We start from the raw sequence: 20,010 nt of genomic DNA, 5'->3' as shown, positions 1-20,010 counted from the left end.
TTTATTTAGACTGTACAAACAGGGCACTGGGGAAAAAAACACAGTGGCTTGATGTTGGGACCAGTTCTATGATTTAAGTGGAGTAAGAAATTAAAAAGGCACTAATCTTAAGAAAAGACACTCCATATATTCTAAGAATATAATTCATTTAATACTGTTAATTTCATAGCACAAAAAATAAAACAAGCTATGATCCCCAAAATAAATTTTAAAAGCTTACACTTAATATTATTGCCTGAAGATCATGGTCTTTAAATTACATATTGTGTTTAAAAGTTTACACAGTGAAGACTGTCTCAAATACAAGGCCACCTTTCCCACTGCAATAATTGTATCCTTGACCCAAAACACACTTTTAACACAAATAAACAGAAAATGACAACTATACAGGAACGCTTTCACTGGTCCCAAAAGGCAGTCTTTTAGGCAGGTCTCACTTTCAAATGCAGGTAATTGAGGAAAATGCTTGAAAACTGGACTAGAAAACAAAGGCAGCCCACTCATTTCCAGGATGTTAATACAATATAAAAATTCATTTACAGGCACATGAAATGGCACAAAGAATGCTGTTTTTCCCTTTACAAAAATAATGCTCAGGCTCTTCAGAGCCCCAACCCAAACAGGATATTCCCTTTTGTTTATTCTTTCCCAATTTGTAAACAATCATGAATTAAATTAGCGCTTATCCAGTGATGGACACTGATTAAAACAGTCTTCATTTAAACTTTCAGACTGGTCAGAGGCTTCAACGTCTATATACACATGTACACAGCAGGAGGAAGCCAAGCACTAAGCCTACTGTGGCACCAGGTCATTACACCAGCTCCTAGTTCCAAAGCAACTTTAATGGTGCATAGATTGAAGCCATCACCTGTAGGCTCTCATGCTTCATATTAAGGTTACCTTACACGCCCAAGAACATTTACACTGATAGGTTATCACTCCAATTTAAGAGGTTTCATAAAGCAACAGACAGCACACGTGTAAGCAAGCGACAAGCGATTGAGAATCCAGAGTCCTTCAGAGAGAAACACACACTGATCCAATGCAGTCTTTATATGAAAATACTTGTCTCATAGTAAAATAGCCAAGACACATTTTGAAGCAAGGTTACAATCAGCTTAGGCTGGTCAGTATGCTACATTGAAACCACATTTTACATACCTGAACCACACCAATGCTACTTGGAGAAACACTGTTCATTTGTGGCCTAAAACCAGGTTCACAGAAATTTAAGAATTCTTGTCTTTGCATCAGATGCCACTACACACAAATTTTGCATAGTTTTGAAGGAAAATGTTTTGCTTTTCTGCAGAACATAATTAAACCTAAACCAACATCTGTGTTCAAAGTGTACACCTTATTCAAGGAGGGGATGAGTCAAGACATTTATTTCAGTGAAAAAAAAAAATCAGGTTAAAAGCTGTGTTCAAGATCTCAAATCTCACAGTATTTATTTACCAAGCAAAGGAAGAATTCAACCATCAGTCTTCTGAAGAGCTGCCTGTAACTAGGTCAGGCCTGAAATAAGATTTCTCTGCAGTAGACTGAGTTTAGTGCAGTTTCTGTATTCAAAAGATGACTTTCAGTAGTACAATCTGTGTAGTAAACGTGTGGGTATCGTCGGGGCACAGGAAAAGCATGACCTTCTTTAGTTAAGAGCTGCATAGCTTTTCTTTGCAAGACAAAATGTCAATGCCTATTGTCAAGAATTACAGCACCAAACAATTCAGTCAATGCTACTCTACTTCACAGTTAATTTGGTAGTAAAATGCTCTACAAGAACTTCTAGACTGTCAGCCACTCGATCAATACTACAGAAAACAGCAAATAGATGAACAGAGAGACTTCTTTAAAACCCGGCACTTTGAATGTCTGGTTGCAAATGCCATTTTTGCAGTTCAGTGCCTTCCAGCTTAGGATCTCATGGCACTTCCACGTGAACTAAGACCAACGTGCTTTTATTAGGATCAAGTAACACAAATCAACAAGAAAATGTGCTGGAGCTTAAGACAATGTTTATATCATTTGACATTTATAAGAGCAGGTGTTTGACGTTTCTCATTTTGCTACAACTGACAGCCTTCAAAAGTTGAGAAATGGAGGCTGCTGTTTTCCTGTAGCTTCCACATCGGACATTTGCTTTAACCAGGCTGTCTGAAAAGGGAGGTTTTCTGGTTGTAGTCTCTGCAGATGTGTATTCTGTTAATTCAGCGTTCCACCATTTTAAAAAGAGCATTCCAGTTCACCTACAACACACATTTGAAGAAGGTGGCACAGGATTCCACTGCACCTACGCTTTGATATCCTGCACCCAGGCTCAGGATGAGCACCTGCATGGCATGGACTGCACTTCCTGCAGCCATGTGCTCTCTGCTGTAGGTACAGTTACAGCAGGATAGCTAAGGTACAGAAATAGGGAAGAAGTTGTACTGATAACAGACACCTTTGTGGCCTCCTCCAGCCTGAACACTGATTTATCACATGGGGAACTCAGGAACCTGACTCCAATTAACCATTTTCTAGAGGATGCTGGGAGGGGGAGGGACCTGGGGCATATATAAACCAGAGCCAACTCATTTGGAAGGGTAAAGAAACTCGTGATAACATGCAGAGGACTTGGGGTACAAGCAAGGAAGAAGAGGGAAGAACAAAGGAAGATGAAAGCAGCCCTGGAAGAGAAGCACAGCAACACAGAGACATCCTGGAAAAAAAGGTACTGTGTTTGAAAAGGAGCTTTCAATGAGCTGGGGCTGGCATAGTTAGGAAACTTTGGAGAGAGCAGGGAGCCTACAGAGAAATAGATATAAAAGGTGTTTAATTGTTGAAGTAAGAGGATTTTATCTGTATTTACCAAGTTCTTCTGTCCTGCTCCTCTCCTACCTCTCCACACTGTGGCAATCTGATCTGTCTATCAAGTAATAGATGAGCACTTCTATACTAGTAAAACTACACTTTCAACACTGCAGAAGAGCTGTATATAGACCAGGCCAAAGTGTTTCCCCTTAAAGCTCACTTTCTACAGTTAGTGCTTGCAAAAATCATAGAAAGTCATTAAATATGTCAAAACCAGGTTACAAGTATCAAACCCTCCTAAGTTTCCTTATAAATAAATGCCTCAGCTTCAATGCAGCTCAATCAATGGTTATTTGCATTTAACACACACTGTTTCAGGAAGGTCAACAACAAGCTTAAGAGTTAACAGAAAGGAGCAGTGTCTAATACAACTGCTTAGAATACATAAACTCCAATTATTGTCCTTTGAAGAGACCGTCATTTTAAATGTACTACCTTAGGACAGGTAATTTTAAAACTAAATCTTCTTCAGTCCTAAAATTGCATTTTTGTTGTTGCTTTTTGTTGGACAGTAATGCACGAGTTGCATGTTTTGATCTAAGATTAGGGCTCTTCCTACTGAGCAAACTAGAAAAAGTCCATGGAAGTCTCAAGAGGAAAGGTTTTCTTCCCATACCTCTCTGCTAATATTCCGGTTCAGTCTTCTCCAGCTTAAGGCCCAACAGTTTTAAAAGTGAAACTAAAATTCTGGATGATGCAACTAGGGTATGAAGGTCAGGCAGTGACTTCAGTTGTATGTACTCCAAATGTATATTAAAAGAACCGTCAAACTGCAGCAAGCTGGAAAATGGGCAATGCTAGCAATGTGCCATTAAGTCATCATCCCACCTCAAACAACGCTAATGATAGCCAGGAAAATGAAGCAGCAGTGTAAATTGGGCAGAGGGAGTCACTCGTTCTCATCTGGGTTTTGAGGGTCAAATATTTTCACGTGTGTGAAGGGGAACAGCCCTTTCCGACCGTTGACTTCTCCTTCCCACTGACCATTTATATTCATCCTTGTAACCTTCACTATATCTCCAACCTGGGGGATTAGAAAAAAAAAAAGAGAAGTTATCACACCTCTGATGCAAATCAAATGAAGAGGAATAACAAATACAAGCCCATTATAGGGAAAGAAACCTCACCCTCTTCTTGGCATAAGGTACAATTGAAAAGTCACTTTCACTGAACTACCAATATTTTACTGCTAAAAACGATAATGTTGTCTGTGTATTTCCCAGAATATATGTATATTTACATATACTCAACATGTAGATTTACCAACAGAAAGACAAATTATGAAACTACACCTTTTCCTATAGAAAGCCTTGCAGCTTTATGCAACAGTATCTTTATTTTAGATGCAAATTAACATCACTAAAGCTTCCATCAGTGATGAGACTCAACATCCATTCAAAAGAGCACAGTACTTGTACTGGTTTTAGCATCAGCTGACTTACAGGAAATTCAGTTTTTCAAAGAAAGATCCCTCAGGCAATGAAACCATTACTTGAAGTTTTAGTTCTGATTATCACAGTCTGAGAACCTTCTGTAGTTTCTAAAATAATGGTACGGTTCTAAAGCAGGCAAAAGCCATCTCAAACCTCTCTGTTTTAGTATTAGATATAAAGACTCTAGCTTTATTTGTTGTTTTCACCTCTACTTCCTGCCAAAGGATTTGAAACAGGAATGATGACATGTCAAGCCTTTCCTACCATAACTGTCTCTTCCTGTCTGGCAGTGAAAGATGAGAAAAGCCTAAACTATGATCGAGCAAGAAACATCGGCCTACATGATGATAAGTCATACTCTTATTGTTCAATACCTGTATTTCATTTGGATTAGGCCAATTTAGAAAGCAAAATATCCCATCTGACAAGCAGCGTTTAAGATGAGCTAAATGCTCATTCTCAAATGCTCAGGACAGCTGAACACGTGGTCTCTTGCAGCAGCTCTCTCACTGTCCCCCTCCCTTCCTGTTTACTTAATTGACTCTATGTGGTAACGAGAGTAAATATTAGAAAACTGACATTATCAGCTAAGAACTAATTTCATGAAAAGTAGAACCAGCCTATGACCAAGGGCCAACAGTTCATAAGTTTCTTTCCCAAACTAGGTTCAAGCTCTTTGTAGCTGAGTCTTAGTTACCAAACTACCGTTATGAAATTCAAAGGAAACTAGCTTTAATCTTCTTATTTAAGGAAAAAAATAGACTTTAATTTTGATACAGTATGTATAACCATTTGTCTACACCATCTAAATAGTATTAAAATTCAGAATAGATGCAGATAGCCCCTTAGCCAAGGTCCTTAAACTAAAATCTTTCAGGTAAGACCTATGTACTTTATGTTAAACTAAACCCCACTAGTTTATAAAACAGTGTGCATGCCCCTAGATGATTTGAAGCCCATTTAAACCGGTTACCATTACTCCAATAGATGTTTTTTGAAGATCACTCAGGAGCAAGAATGCTCAAGTGAAATTTAAGATACTACAATAAACTCCTTGCCAGTCAGTCACTCAGTGTTACGTCTCTTACAATATAGTTTGTCCAACTTTGGAACTACTTCTAGAGATTTAAGCTTTATGTTGCATGTTAGAATAAAGCTAGACATTTAAGCAAAATGTGTTGCTCTACCTTCTCTAATTTTTTTTTTTTTCACTATTTGGGTTGTGTCCTGATTACCCCCCCAAATCTGAGACTTTCACACTTGGAACCATTGTAATCTTGCACTTCTGAGAGAGGAGGATATAACTGAGACATTACTTTTTTAAATGGACATTTTTATTTATGCTGTTCCTAAACTCAAACATGAAGCCAGCATACATAGGATGAAGTAGCTGAACACTACCCATGATAGTCAGCACGTACACACAGCATTAACCTGACTGGTTTTCATCTCTGCAGGGCCTGCTGCAGCATGCTTTAATTGTGTATTTGCTAAAAAGCATGATTTGTCAGACTTCTCACCAAATAGAAAGGCTAGAGAAAGCTTTAAATAGTAACAAGATGACCTAAACAGGAACCCAGCGAATGTCTCTTTAGGAAAAGGCTGATAATATCTATAAATACTCAGTGTTACATTGCTATATTTAAATAACCCTTGAAGACAGATCTAAGTTCCAAGTTTTAGACCAAATTGAAGAAGATGCAGCCAACTTCACACCTGTTAAAAGCTAACAGGAAATTGCATTTACACCAGACCATAAACCCAATCTGCCCTCAAACCCTTTAATATTAAAAATAATCTCTAGTATAATGGATCAAAAACATGGACCTGCATTTTCTGAGAATCTGACAATATAATTCTGTTCATGTGCTGTAGAGTTCAATCCATTATTCATTTTGAAGCTCTAGAAAATTTGGCTCTGAATGATTTCACAGCATGAATAGGTTTGGGAGCCTTACTTTAGCTCAGTGAAAAAAATATTTACAGTATGTCTCTTATTGCATTGCAACAAACTGCCATGTAGATTAAGGATGTAAAATGTCCTTTACACTGCTGGGTGGGCAAAGCTATATATATACACACACATGTATATGTATTTATACATCAGAATCTGCCACTAAAGAGCTGGCTGACAAAAGCTACTCAAAAAATACTCCTATATGCCAAGAACCACTGGAATACTAAATTAGTTTGCAATAACTTTATATTATTTTTTATTTTTTTTTAATGCAAGCTTCTGAATATCATCTTGTGTGATATCTCAAAAATGCAGTTTCTCTGAGAAGGTTAGATGAAACAGCATGCTGAAGTGAGATTTTTGGAGCAGGAACCTTGATTTCATGATAGAGTAACTTATGGATCTTATGTTAAAGACCTTCATTTTGGCAATGTTGAGAAGAATCTGGTCAAGTAATCCCACTATGTATTTTCCCCCAAAATATTAAGTAAAAGCAGTATTTGGCAAGTGCTTTATAAAGCATCTATAATATGGTCAGTTGGGGTGCAATCTCCCACTAAAATATTTAACTTTTTGCAGAGAGTGTTCTAAGCCAGTCAGAGGGATTGTCTTATGATTAGGCACAGGACAGAGTCAGGAGACCTGGTTCTATTCTCATCTCTGCCACAAACTTCCTGTATGACTCCGGACAGCTCATGGCCCTTATCTATAAATTAGGATAACGCTTCCGTAGACTCAGCATCTCTCAGGTTAATCCAGTCCTGAAGCACACAAGCATCACTGGATGGAAGCATCACTGCTGAAATGAGCAATTCTTCTGAAATGCAGCCATTTGGTTACACCCAAATGATAAAATCAAAACGTATTTCAGATAGCATCTTTCATTATGTCCTTGTTAGAGCATGAATTCAAAGCCCTGGGGAAACAGGAGCTGTGGAACATGCCAGTCAGAAAGGTTGCTTCATTCACTCCGGACTCTTCCATACCTGTTTCCCGTTTGTAGCTGATTCATACTCTACAAAATGCCATTTTATTCACACAGTCAACCAATTCAATGAGTTTTACAGATATTCCAACAACTGTATGTTAACAGTTCTATGGCTCATAGAGTTCTGTAACGTAAATTTAAGGAGATAAAAATGCATTAAAACTCTAAATCATTCTTTTAACCTACTGGGTCAATACTACAGAAAGCACTGCTCTCTGGAATCTATGGGGTGATGAGTCTCAGTCATTATCCTAATTAGCCTCACACTTCACCTTCTTTGTTAACACTGTTAGTACCAAAACCAACAGAGAAGAACAAACAAGAGGCACTGAGGAACTACCTGAAATCCCACTGTCCCTAAAAGGTGTGAAGCTGCACAAAAGAGGCAGAATTCAGCCACTCTGCAAACAGGACAAAGGGACACTGAAGGCGCTGGTGCTTTATGCATTGGAAGATCCAAGAAACCAACAGGCTGAATGAAAGCACAGCTTAATTTTCCTTCACTTCTGATGTTCTGTGCCAGAAGAATAATAGCTGATGCCCAAACCAGAGAATCAAACGGTTCAGAGGAAAGACCTTCTATTCTTGAGACATGAAAAGAGGTCAAAGGACAGCACAGAAATGTGGAAGTCCTAGATGCTATTAATCTGGCCTCACCTAGGAACAGAGTAAAACAAAGGAACTTTGCACATCACCTAGAGCTACAAAAACGGTCAGAGTAGGGGTTGCAGCACCGAAAAAGTGCTGCTTTTCATTAAATGATAGCAGCCTGTCTCCCTTGGGTTAAGCCACCTGTCATGATTGTACAGAATTTGGAGAGCTGACTTTCAATTCAATAATCAACCCTTCAGAAGTACAGGCTCAATATTTTGCTTAAAATCCAGACCTTGTGGGTTAGATGCATTTTAATCTTTAATACAGCAATACTCAGTGTTCTTGGCTTGAGAAAAACACAATGCTTGTTGTCTACTGAAAGAAGTAGCCTAATTTCCTAATTAAGAAAGTTCTCCTACTAGCACATTTTGGCCTACTTCTCTCAACTTTCCTTTGAAGAGGGAAAAAGTTAACTGTAACCTAATTGTAACAAGCTCAAGAGAAATATTATAAGTCAGTTATATAATTATAAACAGTGACAGGTTAACTTTGTATAGCAAACACACATGTATATGATTGACACATCATGAAAAGATAAACTACTTAACAGTACAATGCTGGCACAGGGCTACAAAAACCTATCATTAGTATAAAACTTCGCTATAAAAATATAGTGCAACTCTTGTTTAAAAAAATCTCTGATTCCAAAACGCTGTCATGTTAAGTCTGGACATGAACTCTAGGACTATTCCTGCCTTCAAAATTGTCTATGACACTTATTAGAGCTCTTGCAATTTATTTAAGACCCATTCTTTAAACATGTGACAGGTATAAATCCAGTGGCTGCCGCTGATCTCCTATTTTCTGGTCCCTTATGCCATTTTGTTCCATTTTACAAGTGAATTTGGAATTTGTTGTTCATGTCCTGGTTTGAACTTGTCAGTTTAGAAAAAAACTTTGTTAGCATATTATTACTAACAGGCTGGCTATAGGACCACCACTAGTTATTAAATGCTGGGAAACTTCCAGGTAGACTTTGCTGCTCTGTATCACAGTGACAGTGCCAGAGTTTGTGCTCTTACAAAATTCATCACCTTCTTCAGCTGCTGTTGCCATATGATATGACCTTTGAACAGAAGATTGCCCTCCTAGTTTTCCATAGTAAAGCAGGACTGAAGAACAGCAGCACATAACCCCGTAAGGTAGAGTTCTAGTCCCAGTAAACACAGGACACTGTATCCCTGTCCTTCATATCCCTTCCTCTACAGCACCAGAAAGGAAGGAAATAGCTTCTTGGCTTAAAGCACCCAAGTAAAGAAACAGATCTGGGTCGTTGGCTGTTGTGCTTTTCAGTTGTGTGGTTGGAGTTCTTTTATTTTTTTTTTTGTGGTTTGGTTGTTTGGTGGTCTGGTTTTTGGTTGCTTTTTTGTTTGTTTTTTTTTAATGCAGTATCCATGAAAATTCTACACATATTAGTAATAAAGTTAGTTGTAGTGAGAAACTACAGACTTCATTTAATTAAAAGCATTAAATCTGAACTGCCAAGGTAACTAACTCAACTGACAAGAGCATACATAAATCTTAGAAATACATGTAACTTATCACAGGCTTTAATTGTACCCTAGTGCAGATAGATGCCCAAAGTTATAGGTACCACCAGCTGTAAGCTTTGAGATAGTAGCTATACTTGAAACTACCATTTTAACATATAAACAGATTATAATTTTTTATTTTAGAGAATAAAAGTAGAGTATATAATGCAGTAGGATCCAGTCAACACTTAGACATTAGTCACTCCAATAATAGCAATAGTGTTACCCAGAGAGGTTGTTAACTCCCCATCCCTGGAAGTGTTCAAGGCCAAGCTGGACAGAGCTTGGAGCAACCTGGTCTAATGGAAGGTTGCAACAAGATGATCTTTAAGGTCCCTTCCAACCCAAACCATTCTGTGATTCTATATGAATGCTAAATAAATGTAGCCCAGCAGTAATAAATGCCCCAGTACCTAGTATCCTACAGAAACAACGTTGTAGTTGCTCTTAAATTGTCACACTTTAAATACTATTTAAAAACTGAACCCTCCATTGTTATCTAACCAAACAGATCTTGTTTCAGATTTTCTGTAGTACAGTCACTTTACATTTTTCATGTGAGAAGATTAAATAAATAAATAAAAATAGTATACTTTGCTTACAAAACAAACTTCTCTATAACAGGCTGGCTATGAATTTTTACCTTTTCTTGAAGAGAAATTCTGTCAGCTTATATAAGCAATAGTGTACAATAGAAAAACTGGACCTGCAAGCAGGGAGCTTGTCCCATTTTCAAGCTGAACCCAGGAGAATGACATCCCTCCACTTAAAAGGAAGTCAAGCATTACTATGCAATAGCTTTATTTACTCCAGATGGTATTCTCTTCCTTTTAAGTACTGTCTGTGTGCTGACCACACAGGGCTAGAGCCAGCAAACAGATATTTTGCTCCCAATATTGTTTTGTCAGTTTAAATGAGATTGCACAATCAGGAACCATGTAATTATACTAACAAGGTGTGCTACCTGTACAAGCTGGGCTTCCATTTAGAGTACACTTATACTAAGGTAGAGTATGTCAAATACTATTCTTATGAAAGAACACCATGAGCTTTCTTCCCCAGGACATTCCCATAACCTGTTCTTTGTCTAACACAAGCTACTCTCAGTGGTCTTACAAAACAGAAGCTTCAAATGGTTTAGATTATTTAGTGATGTGTAGAGCCCTGACAAGGCTGAGATTAAATATATCATCATGGCCCTGCAGGTGTTTGGCAACCTGAAGGAAGATCATGAAAAGATGAATGTGTTTTTCTTTAAGAATAGTCCATGTGACAAAAAAGTTCCCTATGCATGGATAGGTAGGGACAAGCTGTAATCACTGATTTCAATGAAAAGATGGATCAGTTCCCAGAATTCTGCTTCTGAAGCTCTTGAGAAGCCACAGTGTGGATAAGGTGCACTTGCAAAAAAAAAACAGACTGCATGGGAAGACAAAAAGGCATGAGGCAGTAAGTGATTATTGGATGAGAAGAATCTCTCAAACAAAACTTCAGCAATTTGAAGGTTCAAAACAAGTCAAACCTATGTGTTGGTCAGAGAATTAATCCTACTGGCATCCTAGAGTGGCTAAATTGACAGGATTAACTAGATCACCTAAAGAGCAAGTCAGAAAAGTCTATTTGGGGCCAATTTTCCAAGTGGTTCTGCCACCCTGGAGCAATGCAAGTTTCCTGAAGTAATTCCATGACACATTGATAACATAACCAAATCAATTGCTTGCCTTGCTTTGCTTTCAGAAGCATAAGTAGTTTTGGCAGGAATCTTCTGTACAGTGCAACTGGCAGTGAATTTACACTTTGTTCTATGATAATTTTCACACACTGTTCACAAACAACAAGCTGCTAGATTTCATAGGACACAAAGAAAACCCAGTGATATATATTTAACTTTTAACCCCATAAGAGTAATCACCTGTAGAAGTCTTACAGGAGGAAAAAACACTTAGGGTGAGTATTGTGAATAACTGGAAGTCACAAATATAACCTTTCAAATTTCAGTCCAAAGTATCAGCCATAGGTAAAAGCTTTAACTTGCAAAGTGACTGAGAAAAAGCAACAGGAAAAGTTCAAAAGTATTTTTAAAACCACTATTTTACTTGCTAAAATGTTGTTGCTTCCTATGCTTGTTTCCTTGCATTTGTTCATTGAAGGTATTGCAGCACACTCAGATTTAACCTTGGACACCAGCATTTTTTCCAGAGGAGATACTTTTTAACTATGGTTAATAATCTAAATGTAAAAGTAACAGTCTCAATGTTTTGGAGATAGTTTTAGAAAACCTATTCCAATCCATCATTTACTTCAGTTAAACTAACACTGTAACACGTATTCTTTACTATTTACAGACTAAAGCTTTAAAATCTTAAAGATATCCCGAATAAAAATAAAATAAAAAATGCTTTGGCAAGCACAGGAATTTCCAGCACAACTTTAGAGGTTACACTACACTCCTTCATCTGACCTCCTCACCCCCAATTTAGGTCTTAAGGTGTCTCAAATTCCACTTTTTCAAAAGTAAAAGGGACTGAAGTATTTCTTATATATTCTGCTCAGATTTCAGCTCTCAGTATGAGATCAAGTGCAGCTGAGGATCAGAAAGACTCTGTGTATCAGCAATCCTTACCTTTCTCTGAGGGATGCCAGTTCTCAATCTGGAACACTGCAGTGATTAATGAAACATCTCTTTCCTTCTCCAAGATTAGGTGGAGAAGCAAAGTCATCCTCTGACTAGCACTTACTTCCACAGCAGCATGTGTACACTCCGCTACCCTTGTAATGAACTGTTGAACAAGCAAGGGAGGGAAAATACAGGTCCTGAAGCTACTGACTTGGTCACTTTTCTCAAAGGAAGTGCTATAGATGAAGCAATTTTTGTAGATGTTTCTTCAGACTGTGACCTAACTTGTCAGTCCCCTGACATAACTCAGCAGATTTCATACAAAGTCAGCCACACCAGCTTCACCACTGACAATTTTTAGTTTCTTCTTTTACAAGGCAACTGAAAACCCTAAAACTTGAGAGGAAACACTTACCTCTAATGCCAGTGCAGTCTTGTCATAAGCACAGGGTACTCTCTTTTGGATAGCTTTGGCATACACTGGTCCGTTCTGTGTTGATGGCAGAGGATTGATCACTGCTCCGGGTGTACTGGATACTGAGGGAAGGGGACTTGCAGTTTGAGGCTGAGCATAAGCGTGGGCAGGTTCTGGAATACCGTAACTGTTGGAATTCCTGTTTCCATGCTTCCCAATAGAAGATCTGACTAGCTTTTCTACATAAGGAACAGGAATCATCCCAATCCGACCATCCTTGTTTCTGGCACTCCACCACTGTTCTTCTGGCTTCTCCACAATTACCAGTATCTCGCCCTTTTTAAATGGAAGATCCTCGGCATCATTGCCGGGAAAGTCATAGAGAGTCCGAACATACTCCACATTTTCTTCTGCAGTGGACATAGCAGGGGCAGATCCAGATCCCATGGGTGGACTTGGATACCTAAGTGTAAAGAAGACTTGGTAAAAGTGATGGCTACTGGTTTGTGCTTCCAGTACCAAAGCCAAGTACCGGTTTTACAGCAGGAGCATCAATTAGAGAATTACTTATTCAGCTTTGTAATGAAAGTATTGGCTTGGTAGCACTGTGAGGCATTTCATGAGTAACTCATGCTCTCAAGTAATTACTTAAATACCCAAATTAGCTACTCCAGAAACCCAATAAAAATCTATCACAGATGCAGAGAACAGGGAGAAATAATGCAAGATCTTTATCCTCCTCTTCTGGATTGTTGTGAGGACCTTTGAGCGGAGTAAAGTTAATTCTATAGCTTAAGTTATGACAGGCATGAGAGAGAAAACAAATAAAAATCATTTGGATGACTGGGGTGGAAGGTCCACAAAAATGTAGCTGTGAATCTCTCCAAGAGCCCTCCCACCCAAAGTTGCCCAAATAATTTGTTAGATTTCGACTACAGCATCCACTTCTAGAGACTTTACTAACTCTAAATGCCAGACTTGAGGCACCATAGTGGAGAAACAGAACAAAAGTACGACATCTTCATAAAAGACAGTATGAAATACTTGCATCCACTGGTAAGAAAGGAGTAAGGAAAAAAAAGCTAGCCTTCTAGAAATATTCCATTCTTAACTGTAGTATTATCTTTACTTTATTCACATAATTGTTTATTATTATGTCCATCATATGTCAAATACAGTCACTTTGTTGTCTGTGATAATATTCTACTGGCCATCAAATGAGACTATTTTCCCTGCAATGTATTTCCATCCTAAATGTTATACATTTTATTCAAAGCAGCTGTCAGAAATCTTAAAGGATATAGGCCACAGCAGATACTTATTATCTAAGATATGATAGCAAGAATGCATGTCATTAGCCTACTTCAATTCTCTTCTGCTACTTGCAAAATACGATGGAATTCAAACCCCCATGATTTTTGCACGATGTGCCAGAAGCCCTGAACAGAAAGATATTCAATCTTTCAGACACCCTGCTGCAGTCAAAGAGGGGGGAGAGAGAGAACCCTTCAGGGAGCAGTCGCTCTGCATAGGCAAGAGCTCAGGAACATCTGTAATGATGGTCAGAGCTCACTATTAGAGACACAAAACAAATAGGAAGTTTAAAACAATCTATTTTCAACTGTTTAAAAGTTTAAAATGTCATATTTGAGATCTAAAAGTACTGCATGGCTCTGTACAACAAACTGCTTAATTCTACTGCAAAAACCACCTTTCAGGTTGTACTTTATGACATTAAAAGAATGAACAGCTTTCAAAAGCACAAGCATCTGAGTGCAGTGAAAATGCCAGAGAAATAAGAATTAGCATAAGAGTTCTGAAGCATATACCTGTCCAGCCCTATTCTAAACCTAGTCCATTAACTAAAAATAAAATGAAAAGAAATCCGGAAATGCTACCTCTCATCCTCCCTCTCGCAGCAGGAAGTTTCCTTTGAACAGAATTTCAAACCATCAACCACGTCACTGATTTTTCTAAAAAGAGGTTTAACAAAAATCATGCTAAGGAAAACCACCTAGTTGATCCTTATAAAAAATGCCTGTCAGTTCACAGCAGGCTGGGTCCCATCTGTCTCTGCTGGGAAGAACAATAAGCAATTGAAACCTTGAAAATAAGGTGGTACTAAAATGCTCATAGAACATTTCACCCAGGACTCCTCACAAATACCAAGTGAGCAAGTGAAATCAGGTCCAAGTTTTCAAATGCTTTGAGAAAGCCAAGTCAGCCATGGTCACAAATGATTAAGAATGAGTTTTTTTTCATCAAGAAAGGTACAAGAGTATCCAGGTTCAGAGAACAGAGATAAGCATAAAGATTGCTTCAGTGTAAGACTTCTTTGCTCCCAACTGTCCACAAGTTTAAGCATGTACATAACACTGGGCAGCTCCAGTTAAGCATTCCTGCAATGGTGGAAGTGATATTTTTTTTCACCCCCCCCATCCTTCTAGCCACAGTCACTACACAGAAGACTTGTGAGCAGCTTGAAGAGTTCTTAAAGCTAGTGCTTTCTGTCACATCCTGCTCATCACCTGATAGCTTCTCAGAAAGACTTCTGACCACTTGAGTTTTTTCAACTTGACAAGCTATTGTCAACCTTTGACAAGTGATTGTCATTAACTACTGGTCTACGCCAAGGTTAAATTGTGATTATAAACCTCAAAGTTATTCTTCCCCCCTAAGAACTTGCTAATCTGCAAAACAGAATAAGATTTTAAAATGCAGAATTTAGAAGTGAACCAATCTGAATTTCTCTTTTTAATTTGTCACTACTTTTCTAGCTTTTATTTCTCTTCATTCTATCCAGGAAGCCCAAAAGTTTTGAAATAAGATACTGAGAAAAGCTTTATTAATGAAAAATAAGGAGTATGTTCTAGGGTTTTTGATAAGCAGTTTACTGATGTAGGTTGCAGGTATGTCCCATGCTGGGAACAGGACAAAGAAGGAGCTCATAGCCAAGTCACATTTTCCCATCCTCCCAGAACAGCATTTCTCAGAGTATGCAGATATAGATGAAAAGTGACATAACCAAACTGTGAGAATTAAATGCTTTACATTTTTCTGGGGTGGGAGTGCCACTCTAGGAGTTTGGGAAATGCTGTTCTAGAATGTATTAATGCTGACATAACAGGGTGAAGCAGCCTAATCACATAAAGGCCTGTTCTATTGTAATCAGCGTGGATGCAGGGGCAGACAGCAAATTAAGCTCCGAGGCTGTACTTCAATCCCTGAGAAGACGGGTGAACCAGCTTCTCAACCATCCTAGGAACAGAAAGACAATACCAGCAGGGTAACACAGAAAGGGTGACGTGCTTCGGCACGACCACACCCTCTTGCAAGGCAATTACAGACAGTGGTAGAGAGTTACACAGTACCTTTACACATCTACACGTACTGTAAGGACAGGGCCGCTGCGTTATGTGCATGATTTGACTGAAAGAACAACCCGTAATGGTCAGCGACAGCCAGAGCCTTAAGGCCCAGTATTAGAAAAAAATGTTTCCTTCGTACATATAGTATATCCACTGCCAGATCCCAGAGCTACTCAGCTGGACTATGACACCTTTATAGGTCTCACCTCCTGTTGCCACCTGGAGCAAAGGTGGCGGTGCGGGGGGCGAGGGCAGGGTGGCACTCACCTGGGCGCGGGCTCGATGAGGGTGGTGGTGTCCAGGTAGTGGATCTTGTAGAACTCCAGCAGGGCGGGCAGGTGCTCGAACTCCTGGTCGCCGATCTTAAAGCGGCGGTTGGGCAAGGAGTTGATGATGTAGTGGGAAACGCGGGAGTTCTCGGACACCGAGAGCACATAATCGCCCGGGCAGGTGGACGAGTCCCGCACCAGGAACATGCCGTGCCGCTGCCCCTGCAGCCGCGTCTGCGCCTCCGCCCGGGACACCGGGCCCACGTACCAGCTGGAGCGGTCCGACGAATCGAAACGAGCGGCGGAGGACATGGCTCCGGCCGGGGAAGGGGAAGGGAGGGGAGGAAGGAAGGTGAGGAGCCCGAAGGCCCAGGCAGAGGAAGAGACTCGGAGAAGGGAAGGCCTGGGCAGAGAGGCCTGGGAGGCGGCGCGGGCAGGGGGCGAGGGGAAAAGCGGCTCGTGCCCAGCCCAGGAGAGAGGAAACCCAGGGAAAAGGGGAGAAGGAAGCTCCGCGCCGCCGGAGGCGGAGGGCCGAGGAGCGGCTGGGGTGGGGCTGGCCAGACGCGGCGCTCAGGGCCCCCGAGTCTCCCTCAGCGGCGGGGTGTGCAGGGCATCCTTCCCGCCTCTCTCAGGCCTGTGGCGGGCCCGGCCAGGCGGGTTGGCGAGGAACAGCGGCGGGTGGCACGGGCAGGCGGCGAGCGGAGCCGGCGCGGGGCGGGACGGGGGAGGCAGAAGCGCCGGGCGCCGCGTCCTGCCGCGGGTTCCCTCCCCTCGCGAGCCAAGCACCAAAATGGCGGCGGCGCCGGGCGGCGGGAGCGCTCCCAGACACCGCCCCGCGCACGCGCCATGGCGGCGGCAGCGCGCGGCCGCGCCCGCCCCGGGGCCGGGCTGAGGGCGGTGGCGTCGGGACGGGGACTCGGTGCCCCGTCCTGGCGTTCGGGGCACAGGGAGAGCCTTCCTTCCACAGTTCCCCGGGCTGGAGTCACTTAGACCTTCCCGGCGCGCCCCCGGCCGGGGTGAGTGAACGTGCACTGAGTGAGGCAGAGGTGGCCCCGCGCCCACCGCAGCCCCTCACAGGGCAGGGCTCCCTCGGTGCTGCAGACGTGCTTTGGCGCAGGTCACCCACAAAAACTGCCCAGCTCTTGGTCTTAAGACATCTGAGGAGGACCCTCCATCTTCTGCCCATCCCTCTCTCGGCACATCCTCCCTCCTCGGTGCCGCCCAGTCCCAGGCTTTCCCCTCTTCGCCTCGGTGCCCCGAGGCACCGTGCGGTTCCCTTCCGTCCGGGGTCTCCTGCTTCCCTCCCCTCCGCACTCCTGGATCTGAGCGGTGACAGCACCCTGACCCCAGGCGGTTTGGAGACAGACATCGCCTCCCCTGAGGTTTTGGTCTTTTACTAGTTAATTTTTTTTTTTTTTTTTTGGTAAGGAACAAAACGGACCGCTGTGATAATCATCTCTGATCTCGAGATAACTTCCTACGTGCTCCAAGAGGCCGTTTCCTGCCTCTTTATAGCCAGATAACGGGGTCAAAGCCCTGTCTGGCTCGGGCGGGAGGGAAGATGGTGTCGCAGCCGCTGAGGAGGAAGGAAGCCCCGGAAAGGACTCAGCAGGGCTCTGGGGCAGCACCTGGCGCCTGGTGGGGATGAGCTGTTCGAATTTGAGAGGGATGTTGCCGCGGTGACCCCACACGGGCACCGAGGCCTCTGCGCCGTCTGACTCACGGTCCGGAGGGCCGGCGGTGCCAGTGCCCGTGTGCAGCTGCAATGGGCAAGAGGCGCCGCAAAACGACTGCGCTAATTCCCCGCTCGTGCTAGAAACCTTTGCAAATAGTGTGATTTTAGCTCAGTCCTGTGACTTTGTGTAATTTGGGCTTTTGATTTTGGTTTTCTTTTCGTTTTGCTTGGGGCCTGTGAAATGAAGCAGCACGTGAAAGCAAAAAAACCAGTTAAAATGGAGAAATAGATTTAAGATATCTGTCTTGAAGTGCCTAACCAGACTGTTGTCCAGTCTTATTCCACCTTTGTCACCTTTTCCAAAAATGACAACATAGTCATTTTTTTTCTCTTTGTTCTTCTTCCTATGTTGGCAACTAGTGCCAACTGAGGTGTCTGGATTGGAACATATGGGCTGTGTCTCTGCAGACATTTAGCAGGGTTCATTTAAAATGGAAGATTCCTCCAATGTCATCCTTATGTTTTAGACAAAATCATCCAGGAAAGTCTCATAACACCAACTGACACAAAAGGATCTTAAAGCAGCTCCTGAATACATGTACAGGTATCATTTTACCAGCCTCTGAAATACAGCCATCTCCTGGGTGGAAAACAACAGCTGTTAGTCATGTACAGCAACACTGGCAAAACAGGGACCCAGAGATGAATAATTGCATCTGAAAATCCACATCTATGCAAAAATATTTCATCCATTGCTAGGGAACCTTACTTAGTAGCTATACCTTTGATCCATCCCTACTGGTTTAGGTTCTTGTATCTGCCAATAAGTCAGTTTTAAACACATGTAGACAGGCTGCAATAGATTATGAAGGTTGTTATGTTTTCTTGTGTCATTTCAACAGGTTTGGATTATTTTCTTTTTGGCCATGACCAAAATACAGATTAAAAGATAGCACTTGAACTTGCAATACCATGTTAAATATTGTTTAAAAAGAATTACAAAAGCCACAAGTTAGCAACAGATTTAGTATATAAAAAGGAAATAAAAATTGCTATTGCTGCATTTGATTGAATTACAACTTTTGTTAAAATAAAAATCAAATGCAGTAGATCAAATAGATAGTGATTTTTGCCTCCGTTTTGCATGGATAATACTAAAATATCAAAAGAGTTGAAACATGTCAGAAATAAATAATATTAATTATAACTGGGTTTTGTGCAGTACTGCATGGGGCTGGACTGATGGTGGAGAACCAGCACACCCACCTTCCCCCCTAGAGAGGATTCTAAGGCATGGAAAGGTTTTCAGTTTGGAAGAAAGTGCCACATTTAGATGTTCTGATCTTGTATGTATGTGGGCTGTGTGCATCCTTCAAGTGATTCCCCCCTCATTTTCAATAACTGTGGTTAAACTAGAACAGATCTTTTAGGTAAAAGATCCCACATTCTACTTCCATATGAGAAAAAGGGGACTTGTTCAAGATCATTAATGTTAGCTGATAAGACTGGGCTTCAACTTCCTAGACTAAAGACGGTCATTTCAGGTGTATTACATCCCCACAACTGCATTTGGTTTAGGAAGAATGGATGAGAGTCTGGTACCACTTTACCTTTTTATTACATGTAAATACATTTATGCTCTTCGACTTTACCTGTTGGCAGCTTCCACCCTCAAAGCACGGACAAATAGTTGTAGCACTGTGGAGGAGCTGTGGAGCTCTCAGAGAGCATCAGCTGCTGATGAAATAAAACCTCAGTTGGCAGAATATTCCCTTGAGAAGGTCCTGTACCTCTTTCCCTGTGCCCAGCTGCTCCTTCTTCCTTTCACCAGAAGTTTCGCACCCCATCAGTTGGGCTGAATGCCAAATAAATTGTAGGTGTGGCTGATCTCTAAGTAAGGAGAAGTAAATTTCCGTCAAGGGTACAGAATGAGAATCCTTATTTTGTTTCAAATCAGCTACTGGGTATGCTTCCAATGCAAAATTAATGACCCTAATTTAAACTATGAGGAAATGGGAAAGAATATGTTGGATTTGGAGGTAGACAGCTGGAGAAGAAATACAGTAGTGAAAGCAGTTATGAAACAAAAACTGAAGCAACCACAATCACTTCTGCAAATGTGGAAGCCAGAAATACTTCAGGATACAAGCCCACTAATTACAAATCTGGCAAATATGCCTGTACAGCTTTACCTCTGTGCTAGCAGGAAATAGGAAAACAGATCATCAAGAAACCTAATTATTATT

At 41.2% G+C, this 20,010-nt stretch overlaps 1 protein-coding gene across 1 annotated transcript; it reads right to left on the bottom strand.

Annotated features, from left to right (window-relative positions):
* Positions 1 to 129: 129 nt before the first annotated feature.
* On the bottom strand, positions 130 to 16,870 carry CRKL (CRK like proto-oncogene, adaptor protein). The gene is made up of 3 exons (XM_032706004.1): positions 16,088 to 16,870; positions 12,453 to 12,915; positions 130 to 3,880 (listed from the first exon to the last, which is right to left on the bottom strand). Exons 1-3 carry the CDS (start codon positions 16,399 to 16,401, stop codon positions 3,746 to 3,748), a joined length of 912 nt encoding a protein of 303 aa, XP_032561895.1. The 5' UTR covers positions 16,402 to 16,870; the 3' UTR covers positions 130 to 3,745.
* Positions 16,871 to 20,010: the final 3,140 nt, after the last annotated feature.

The sequence above is a fragment of the Chiroxiphia lanceolata genome, chromosome 18 (assembly GCF_009829145.1).
Source record: "Chiroxiphia lanceolata isolate bChiLan1 chromosome 18, bChiLan1.pri, whole genome shotgun sequence".
Lineage (NCBI taxonomy): Eukaryota > Metazoa > Chordata > Aves > Passeriformes > Pipridae > Chiroxiphia > Chiroxiphia lanceolata.
The sequence above is the reverse complement of the archived record's forward strand: the minus strand, read 5'-3'. Positions and strand labels throughout refer to the sequence as shown.

Bases quoted from the DNA above. Each gene is read 5' to 3' on its own strand.
- CRKL (XM_032706004.1), bottom strand. From the start codon at position 16,401: ATGTCCTCCGCCGCTCGTTTCGATTCGTCGGACCGCTCCAGCTGGTAC. The intron at 12,916-16,087 runs GTGAGTGCCACC...CTTTACACTTAG, and splicing joins CTCATCGAGCCCGCGCCCAG to GTATCCAAGTCCACCCATGG. The intron at 3,881-12,452 runs GTAAGTGTTTCC...CTAATCCCCCAG, and splicing joins AGACTGCACTGGCATTAGAG to GTTGGAGATATAGTGAAGGT.